Source organism: Sapajus apella, unplaced genomic scaffold (genome assembly GCF_009761245.1).
Source record: "Sapajus apella isolate SASKATOON/1434 unplaced genomic scaffold, GSC_monkey_1.0 scaffold226, whole genome shotgun sequence".
Taxonomy (NCBI): Eukaryota; Metazoa; Chordata; class Mammalia; order Primates; family Cebidae; genus Sapajus; species Sapajus apella.
Window position 1 is genome coordinate 378836 of NW_022437166.1, and position 11070 is coordinate 389905.

The following is an 11070-nucleotide window of genomic DNA, read 5'->3' on the forward strand; positions in this document are numbered from 1 at the left end:
GGCTCTTTTTTCTTAAGATTGCTTTGACTATTCACAGTTTATTGTAGTTTCTTATAAATTTTAGGATTGTATTTTTTATTACTGTGAAAAAAGTCACTGGAATTTTGATACAGAGTTTATTGAATCTACAGATCACTTAGAATAATATGGCACTTTAACATTTATTCTTTGAATTGATAAACATAAAATATATTTAAATTTATTTGTATTATCTCTAATTATTTTTCACTGATAAATCTTTTACTTGAAAGGTTTTTGAGTTTCTTGGTTAAATTTCTTCTCAGAAATTCATTATTTTAGTGCTATTGTAAATAAGATTGTTTTCTTCCTCTATTTTAGCAGATAGTTTAAGTGTATGGAATTATAACTTGGATGTTAATTTTATATTTTGCTAATTTACTGAGTATATTTATTAGTTTGAAAAGGTTTTAATATGCTGTTTATTTTTTTATAGAGAACATTGCATGATATACAAACAAAAATGTTTTACTTATTTGTCTTCAATTTCAATGACTTAAAATTTTTTTTGACTAGTTTTTCTTCCACATACTTCATGTCCTGTGTTAAAATAGAAGCATTGACAATGGGCACAATATACTTTTGCATTGGTGTCTGAATTTGAAGAAGCAAACACCTCTCAAAGTTTTTATAAACTGATTTAAGAGGGTAAAAATCTTCTTTGGTGAGCCCCCAGGGTGATAGAATGCCCTCTGGGTTTATAGTGAAGTGGGGTTGTAGCTTGGTCACAAGGCTGCTGGCCCTGCACTAGGGTTGGCTTATTACAAGGGCCTTGGGTAGTTGCAATTCCCATTTTATTTTTGGACAGAGTGAATATCCTTCAGGACTTTGCTCAGTAGGATAGACACTAGGGCAGGTTTCTGCAGTCAGGGGTGCATATGGTGGGTTTTATATTAGGATGTGGATTAGTATGACTTTCACTGAGTACCAGAGAGGATTTCTGAGGTCACTATGGGATTCTACATAGGCAGAGCTGGCCATGAACTGTGGCTTAGGAAGCTGGAACTGAGTCATGAAACTGGTTTTGGGACCACAGCAAGAACCAAGGTTTGCAGGCCTGCCAGCATGGCTATAAATGGGTGTCTTTCTCCAGGCCTCTCGAAGAGCAAGACCTCTCATAGATTGTGGCTAAATGCAGTTTGGGATGATTACAGAGTAAGTTTAAAATTCTCAGTTGGACCAAGTTGGGTGGGACATTTTCTGGTCTATAGTTAAGAGCAGGGGTCCTGTAGTTTGCCACCTGAATTAAAGCCTGCTTTCTGAAAAGGACGCTTCTCTATTTTTGGCTTTCGCAGAGTCTCAAAGCTCTCTTAAAGGGACTTATTTTGAGATGGGATGTCGCTCCATAACCCAGGATGATCGTAAAATTTTGGCCTGAAGCAGTTTTCTAACCTTACTCTACCATGTAGCTGTTATTTACAGGCATTAGCCATAATACCTGGTTCTCTCATTAAGACATTTTTGTCATAAATGATTGACAAATTTTCTTGCTGTTGAAGGATAAGGAAATAGGGCACCTTTTAAAACAAAATTCTGTTTCTAAGAGTGTGACTGCTTTACATGCATCTATCCCATACAATCTTTGTCTTTTTGTGGCTGACTCATTTCATTTTGCATAATTTCATCAAGTTTTATCTTTATAATTTGTAGAATATTTTCTGCATTTTTAAAACTGAGTGATATTCCAGTATTTTTATATTTAAAATTATATTTACTGAATGATTTGGTGACAGAAGTCTGGATTGCCTTTAGCTTATAGTAATAACTATTAGAATGTAAATGACTTCTCATATGACCATATATGTTAAAGTTTGTATATGTGTTGAATTCTATTTTTATTAGTCTACTTTTTCATCCTTATAGTCATACCTGTATGGATTCTGGTTTTAATTAATTTATTATTATTATTATTATACTTAAAGTCCTGGGGTACATGTGCAGAACGTGCAGGTTTGTTACATAGGTATACACGTTCCATGGTGGTTTGCTGCACCCATCAACCTGTTATCTACATTAGGTATTTCTCCTAATGCTCTCCCTCTGCTGGTCCCCCACCCCCGACAGGCCATGTGTGTGATGTTTTCCTCCCTGTGTCCATGTGTTGTCATTGTTCAACTCACACTTAAGAGTGAGAACATGTGGTATTTGATTTTCTGTTCTTGTGTTAGTTTGCTGAGAATGATGGTTTCTAGCTTTATCCATTTCCCTGTAAAGGACATAAACTCATCCATTTTTATGGCTGCATAGTAGTATTTCATGGTGTATGTGTGCCACATCTTCTTTAGCCAGTCTATCATTGATGGGCATTTGGGTTGGTTCCAAATCTTTGCTATTGTGAATAGTGCCATGATAAGCATACATATGCATGTGTCTTTATAGTAGAATAATTTATAATCCTTTGAGTCTATACCCAGTAATTGGATTGCTGGATCAAATGGTATTTCTATTTCCACATCCTTGGGGAATTGCCACACTGTCTTCCACAATGGCTGAACCTAATTTACACTCCCACCAACAGTGTAAAAGTATTCCTATTTCTCCACATCCTCTCTATCATATGTTGTTTCCTGACTTTTTAATGATCACCATTCCAATGGGCATGAGAAGGTATCTCATTGTGGTTTTGATTTGAATTTCTCTGATGCCCAGTAATGATGAGCCTTTTCTTCATATGTTTGTTGGCTGCATAAATGCCTTCTTTTGAAAAGTGGCTGTTCATATCTTTTACCCACTTGTTGATGGGATTGTTTTTTTTTTTCTTGTAAATTTATTTAAGTTCTTTGTAGAGTCTGGATATTAACCCATTGTCATATAGATAGATTGCAAAAATTGTCCCCCATTCTGTGGGTTGCCTGTTCACTCTGCTGTTAGTTTCTTTTGCTGTGCAAAAGCTCTTTAGTTTAATTAGATCTCATTTGCCAATTTTGGCTTTTGTTGCCATTGCTTTTGGTGTTTTAGTCATGAATTATTTGCCCATGTCTATGTCCTGAATGGTATTGCCTAGGTTTTCTTCTAGAATTTTTATGGTTTTAGGTCTCACATTTAAGTCTTTAATCCATCTTGAGTTAATTTTTGTGTAACGTGTAAGGAAGGGGTCCAGTTTCAGTTTTGCATATGTCTAGCCGGTTTTCCCAACACCATTTATTAAATAGGGAATCATTTCCCCATTGCTTGTTTTTGTTGGGTTTGTCAAAGATCAGATAGGTGTAGATGCTTGGTGTTATTTCTGAGGCCTCTGTTTTGTTCCATTGGTCTTTGTCTCTGTTTTGGTACCAGTACCATGCTGTTTTGATTACAGTAGCCTTGTAATATAGTTTGAAGTCATGTCATGTGATGCCTCCAGCTTTGTTTTTTGTTTTTGTTTTTGTTTTTGTTTTGGCTTAGGATTGTCTTGGCTATGTGGGCTCTTTTTCTGGTTCCATATGAAGTTTAAGGTGTTTTTTTCCAATTCTGTGAAGAAAGTAATTGGTATCTTGATGGGGATAGCATTGAATCTATAAATTACTTTGGGCAGCATGGCCATTTTCACGATATTGATTGTTCCTAATCATGAGCATGGAATGTTTTTCCATCTGTTTGTGTCCTCTCTTATTTCCTTGAGCAGTGGTTTATAGTACTCCTTGAAGAGGTCCTTTACATTCCTTGTTAGTTTTATGCCTAGGTATTTTATTCTCTTTGTAGCAATTGTGAATGGAAGTTCACTTATGATTTGGCTCTCTGTTTGTCTATTATTGGTGAATAAGAATGCTTGTGATGTTTTCACATTGATTTTGTATCCTAAGACTTTGCTGAAGTTGCTTATGAGCTTTAGGAGATTGTGGGCTGAGACAATGGGGTTTTCTAAATGTACGATCATGTCATCTGCAAGCAGAGACAATTTGACTTCCTCTTTTCCTATTTGAGTACGCTTTATTTCTTATTCTTACCTGATTGCGCTGGACAGAACTTCCAATACTATGTTGAATAGGAGTGGTGAGAGAGAGCATCCTTGTCTTGTGCCAGTTTTCAAAGGAAATGCTTCCAGTTTTTGCCCATTCAGTATGATATTGGCTGGGGGTTTTTCATAAATGGCTCTTATTATTTTGAGATACAATCCATTGATACCTAGTTTAATTTGAGTTTTTAGCATAAAGTGCTGTTGGATTTTTTCGAAGGCCTCTGCATCTATTGATAATCATGTGGTTTTTGTCTTTGGTTCTGTTTATGTGATGGATTACATTTATAGATTTGCAGATGTTGAATCAGCCTTGCATCCCCTGGATGAAGCCGACTTGATCATGATAGATAAACTTTTTGATGTGCTGTTCGATTTGCTTTGCCAGTATTTTATTGAAGATTTTTGCATCTACGTTCATCATGGATATTGGCCTGAAGTTTGCTTTTTTAGTTGAGTCTCTGCCAGGTTTTGGTATCAGTATGATATTGGTCTCATAAAATAATTTAGGGAGTTCCCTTTATTTTCTAAATATTTTCTAAATAATTTTTTCTAAAATTATTGTTTGCAATAATTTTAGAAGGAATGATACCAGCTCCTCTTTGTACATGTGGTAGAATTCGACTGTGAAGCTGTCTGCTCCTCGAATGTTTTTTGTTGATAGGCTATTAATTGCTGCCTCAACTTCAGACCTTGTTTGTTGTCTATTCAGGGATTCAACTCCTTCTTGATTTAGTCTTGGGAGGGTGTAAGTATCTCAGAATTTATCTGTTTCTTCTAGATTTACTGGTTTATTTGCATAGAGAAGTTTATGGTAATCTCTGATGGTAGTTTGTATTTCTGTGGAATCAGTGGTAATATCCTCTTTGTAATTTTATATTGCATCTTTTGAACCTTATCTCTCTCTGTCTCTCTCTGTCTCTCTCTCTTTATTAGTCTGGCTAGCAGTCTATTTTGTTGATCCTTTCGAAAAACCATCTCCTAGGTTTATTGATTTTTTTGAAGGTTTTTTTTGTGTTTCCGCCTCTTTCAGTTCTGCTTTGATCTTAGTTATTTCTTGCCTTCTCCTAGCTTTTAAATTTGTTTGATCTTGCTCCTCTAGTTCTTTTAATTGTGATATTAGGGTGTTGATTTTATATCTTTCCTTGCTTCTCTGGTGGGCATTTAGTGCTATAAATTTTCCTCTAGACACTGCTTTAAATGTGTCCCAGAGATTCTGGTACATTGTGTCTTTGTTCTCATTGGTTTTGAAGAACATCTTTATTTCTGCCTTTATTTCTTTGTTTGTCCAGTAGCCATTCAGGAACAGGTTGTTCAGTTTCCATGGAGTTGTGCAGCTTTGGGTGGTTTCTTTTTTTTTTTTTTTAGACGGAGTTTCACTCATGTTACCCAGGCTGGAGTGCAATGGCGCGATCTCGGCTCACTGCAACCTCCGCCTCCTGGGTTCAGGCAATTCTCCTGCCTCAGCCTCCTGAGTAGCTGGGATTACAGGCACGCACCACCATACCCAGCTCATTTTTTGTATTTTTAGTAGAGACGGAGTTTCACCATGTTGACCAGGATGGTCTCGATCTCTTGACCTCGTGATCCACCCGCCTCGGCCTCCCAAAGTGCTGGGATTACAGGCTTGAGCCACTGTGCCCCGCCGCTTTGAGTGGTTTCTTAATCCCAAGTGCTAATTTTCTTGCACTGTGGTCTGAGAGGCTATTTGTTATGATTTCCATTAAGTGCAGTGAGGTGCTGAGAAGAATGCATATGCTGTGGTTGTGGGGTGGAGAGCTCTGTAGATGTCTATAAAGACTGCTTGGTCCAGATCTGAGTTCAAGTCCTGGATATCCTTGTTAATTTTCTGTCTTGATGATCTGTCTAGTATTGACAGTGGGGTGTTAAAGTCTCCCACTTAAGTTTCTTTGTAGGTCGTTAAGAACTTGCTTTATGTATCTCGGTGCTCCTGTATTGGGTGCATATATACTTAGGATAGTTAGCTCTTCTTATTGCATAAATCCCTTTACCATTATGTAATACCCTTCTTTGTCTCTTTTGATCTTTGTTGGTTTAAAGTCTGTTTTATAAGAGACTAGGATTGCAACCCTTGCTTTTTTTTTTTTTTTTTTTTTTCTCTCTTCATTTGCTTGGCAAATCTTTCTCCATCCCTATATTTTGAGCCTTTGTGTGTCTTTTGCACTTGAGATGGGTCTCCTGAATACAGCACACTGATGGGTCTTAACTTTTCATACAATTTGACGGTCTGTATCTTTTGATTGGGGCATTTTTTCCGTTTACATTTAAGGTTAATAATGTTATGTGTGAATTTGATCCTGCCATTTTGATGCTAGCTGGTTGTTTTGCCCATTATTTGATGCAATATATTCATAGCATCTATAGTCTTTACAGTTTGGTATGTTTTTGCAGTGACTGGTACTGGTTGTTCCTTTCCATGTTTAGTGCTTCCTTCAGGTACTCTTGTAGGGCAGGCCTGGTGGTAACAAAATCTCTCAGCAGTTGCTCGTCCATAAAAAATTTTATTTCTCCTTCAGTTATGAAGCTTAGTTTGGCTGGATAATAAAATTCTGGGTTGAACATTCTTTCTTTAAGGATGTTGAAGATTGGCCCCCACTCTCTTCTGGCTTGTAGAGTTTCAGCCAAGAGGTCCACTGTGAGTCTGATGGGCTTCCCTTTGTGGGTAACTTGACCTTTCTGTCTCGTTGCCCTTAGCATTTTTTCCTTCATTTCAACCCTGGTGAATCTGATGATTTTGTGCCTTGGGATTGCTCTTCTTGAGGAATACCTTTGTGGTGTTTTCTGTATTTCCTTTGTTTGAATGTTGGCCTGCCGTGCTAGGTTGGAGAAGTTCTCCTGGATAATATCTGAAGAGTGTTTTCCAACTTGGTTTCTTTCTTGCCGTCACTTTCAGGTACACTGATCAAATGTAGATTTGGTCTTTTCACATAATCCCATGTTTCCTGGGGCTTTGTTCATTTCTTTTCACTCTTTTCTCTAATCTTGCCTTCTCACTTTATTTCATTGAATTGATCTTTAATCTCTGATATCCTGTCTTCTGCTTAATTGATTCGGCTATTGAAACTTGTGTATGCTTCACAAAGTTCTCACGCTATGTTTTTCAGCTCCATCTTGTCATTTATGTTCTTCTCCATGCTGTTTATTCTCATTAGCATTTCATCTAACCTTTTTTCAAGGTTCTTAGTTTCTTTGCATTGGGTTAGAACATGCTCCTTTAGCTTGGAGAAGTTTGTTATTACTCACCTTCTGAAGTCTGCTTCTGTCAATTTGTCACACTCATTTTCCATCCTGTTTTGTTCTCTTGCTGTTGAGGGATTGTGATCCCTTGGAGGAGAAGAGGCATTCTGGCTTTTGGTGATTTCACCCTTTTTGCACTAGTTTATTCCCATCTTCATGGATTTATCTACTTTTAGTCTTTGAAGTTGGTGACTTTTGGATGGGATTTCTGATTGGATGTCCTTTCTGTTGATGTTGAAGCTATTTCTTTCTGTTTGTTAGTTTTCCTTTCAACATTCAGGCCCCTCTGCTGCAGGTCTGCTGGAGTTTCCTGGAGGTGTACTCCAGACCCTGCTTGCCTGGGAATCACCTGCAGGGGCTGCAGAACAGCAAAGGTTGCTGTCTGTTCCTCCTTCTGCTAGCTTCATCCCAAAAGGGTACCTGCCACATGTTAGCCAGAGCTCTCTTGTATGACGTCTCTGTCAGTTTGGTTACACAGGGGATCAGGGAGCCATTTGAGGAGGCAGCCTGTCCTTTAATGGAGCTCAAGCACTGCTGCAGGATCCATTGCTCCCTTCAGAATTGCCAGGCAGGGATGTGTAAGTCTGCTGGTGCGGAACCACAACCGCCCCTTTTCCCAGGTGTTCTGTCCCAGGAAGGTGGGGGCTTTGTAAGTCCCTAACAGGGTGCTGTCTTTTTTTTTCTGAGATGTGCTGCCCAGCAAGAAGGGAATCTACTTGACAATCTGCCTGCAGAGGCCTTGCTGAGTTGCCGTGCTGGGCTCTGCCCAGCTGCCATGTAAACTTCCTGGTGCCTTTGTTTACACAGGCAATGTTGAAATCGCCTAACAGAGCCTCAGCAGTGGCGGGCGGCCCTCGTCCCACCAAGCTCAAACATCCCAGGTTAAGCTTGGACTGCTGTGCTAGCTGTGAGAATTTCTAGCCAGTGGATCTTAGATTGCCGATCTTCATGGGGGTGGGACCTGCCTAGCCAGCTGGCTTGGCCCCCTGGCTTCAGCCCCCTTTTTCAGGGGGAATGAGCTTTTCTGTCTCACTGGCATTCCAGGTGCCACTCAAATAAAACAGCTATCCAGTTTTGTGCTGGAATCCCGAAGCACTGGTGTTGTAGGCACTGGAGGGAATCTCCTGGTCTGCGCATGGGAAAAGTGCAGCATCTGAGCTGGAGTGTCGGAGTGTCTGGAAAAGTTCCTAATGGCTTCCCTGGGCTGGGGGAGAGAGTTCTCTGGCCCCTTGCACCTCCTGGGTGAGGCCATGCCCCACCCTGCTTTGGCTTGTGCACATTGGGCTTTTCCCACTGTCTAACCAGTCCCAATGAGATGAACCTGGTACCTCAGCTGGAAATGTGGGTATCACTTGTCTTCTGGTGTGCTCTCACTGGAAACTGCAGACCGGAGCTGTTCCTATTTGGCCATCTTTGTGGAAGTCCTTTTTTTCTTTTTTTAAAATTTTAGAATCTTTCAGTTATTTCTTTTCATATTTTTTTATCACCACACTTTATTTATTTATTTATTTATTTATTTATTTATTGCATTTTAGATTTTGGGGTGCATGTGAAGAACATGCAAGATTGTTGCATAGGTACACACATGGCAGTGTGATTTGCTGCCTTCTTCCCCAGCACCTATATCTGGCATTTCTCCCCATGCTCTCTCTCCCCAACTCCCCACCCACCGCTGTCCCTCCCCTGTTTCCCCCCGAGAGACCCCAGTGTGTGATGCTCCCCTCCCTGTGTCCATGTGTTCTCATTGTTGAACATCCACCTATGAGTGAGAACATGCGGTATTTGATTTTCTGTTCTTGCATCAGTTTGCTGAGAATGATGGTTTCCAGGTTCATCCATGTCCCTACAAAGGACATGAACTCATTGTGTTTTTATGGCTGCATAGTATTCCATGGTGTATATGTGCCACATTTTCCCTGTCCAGTCTATCATCAGTGGGCATTTGGGTTGGTTCCAGGTCTTTGCTATCACCACAATTTAAATATTTTTGGTATTACCCTCATTTTTCTGATTTTCTATAGTCTGTGTTCCTATTTTCACTCATTGAATATTATTCAATTTTTAAAATTAATATATACATTTATAATGGTTTCTTTCTAAAATTTTATACTACTTTTGATGGGATTATATTGCCCTATTTTTTACATATTGTAATTTTTGAGATTTGGACATTTATAAAGGCTACCTGTCTCAAAATTTATAATGTAGCTTTGTCCTGGCATAGTCAGAAAACAGTGGTTTTTTCTAGAGATTATGGAGATCTGTCAAACATCTTCAGCTTTGTGTTGTCTGAAATTTTGTGTTTACTATTAGCTAAAGGAGATTATGTTTCTTTTGAAAAGTAATCACTTGCTACACCTGGTCTTTCTCTGTAGCACTGCAGTGCTCTGCTGCAGTGAATTCACCTTTAGCCTCAGAAGACTCATATTGTCATTTCAAAGTATAGCACCATTTATTTTACCATTTTATGTAATGAGAGACAGAAATCAGTGTGTGGAAAGCCCCATAGGAGCCAGAAATTAAATTTTATGTGTTAATACTTTACTTGTCTTTAAAAAAAAAAAAAGTTGGCAGTTTACTTCCAAAGGGACTGTGTAATATTGGGGAACAGAAAGAGTTGTATTGGGTAAATTTAACAAACTTTTCTTTTTTTTCTATGTGGCTCTTTGCATTGGGCTTAATTCAGGCATTGCATACATTTAACTCATGTATAAATTATCCACTTATGTATTTTCATCTGTATGTTTTTACTACATTTATATGTTTATGAAGAATTAGAGCCTATGGTATATTGCAGTGTCATGTTGTTTATGTAGTTTGAATAATTTTATAGATTAGATTTGTAAACTGTATTTATCTGAGTCTAATAAGTGGAATAATTTGTTATTTTTATTTATTTTCAGTTATATGTTCTCATTTTTCTCAAAACCTTTGGGAAGAGGAGGGCATAGAAGATTCTTTCCAAAAAGTGGTTTTGAGAAGATATGAAAAATGTGGACATGATAATTTACAGTTAAAAATTGATTGTACCAATATGAATGAGTATAAGGTGCACAAAGAAGGTTATAATAAACTCAACCAGAGTTTGACAACTACACAAAGCAAAGTATTTCAGTGTGATAAATATGCAAAAGTCTTTCATAAATGTTCAAATTCAAACAGACATAAGATAAGGCATACTGAAAACAAACTTTTGAAATGTAAAGAATATGTCAGATCATTTTGCATGCTTTCACATCTATCTCAACATAAAGGAATTTATACTAGAGAGAATTTCTTCAAATGTGAAGAATGTGGCAAAACCTTTAACTGGTTCTCAACCCTTACTTATCATAAAAGAATTCATACTGGAGAGAAGCCCTACAAATGTGAAGAATGTGGCAAAGCCTTTATCTGCTCCTCAAGCCTTACTAAGCATAAGATAATTCATACTGGAGAGAAACCCTACAAATGTGAAGCATGTGGCAAAGCTTTTAAACAATCCTCAACTCTTATTACACATAAGAAAATTCATGCTGGAGAGAAAAACTACAAATGTGAAGAATGTGGCAAAGCTTTTAAACAACCCTCAACTCTTATTATACATAAGAAAATTCATGGTGGAGAGAAACATTACAAATGTGAAGAATGTGGCAAAGCCTTTAGGTGGCCTTCAAGCCTTCATAACCATAAGAAAATTCATACTGGAGAGAAGCCCTACAAATGTGAAGAATGTGGCAAAGCCTTTAACAGGTTCTCAACGCTTACTACACACAAGGCAGTTCATACTGGAGAGAAACACCACAAATGTGAAGAATGTGACAAAGCCTTTAGGTGGTCTTCAAGCCTTACTAAGCATAAGATAATTCATACTGGAGAGA

At 38.2% G+C, this 11070-nt stretch overlaps 2 protein-coding genes and 1 pseudogene across 2 annotated transcripts in view; 2 read left to right on the forward strand and 1 right to left on the reverse strand.

The window, feature by feature from the left end:
- Window positions 1-11070, forward strand: part of LOC116544661 — a 383530-nt pseudogene that overhangs the window by 355742 nt on the left and 16718 nt on the right.
- LOC116544652 (zinc finger protein 726-like) overlaps window positions 1-11070 on the reverse strand; it is a 432536-nt gene that overhangs the window by 186236 nt on the left and 235230 nt on the right. The gene's annotated exons all lie outside the window — the stretch shown is intronic.
- LOC116544657 (zinc finger protein 676-like) overlaps window positions 9785-11070 on the forward strand; it is a 2259-nt gene continuing 973 nt past the window's right edge. The window contains exon 1 of the mRNA XM_032271203.1: window positions 9785-11070. This exon is cut by the window's right edge and continues 973 nt beyond it. Within this exon, the coding sequence (XP_032127094.1) occupies window positions 10245-11070 (826 nt within the window). The 5' untranslated portion in view covers window positions 9785-10244.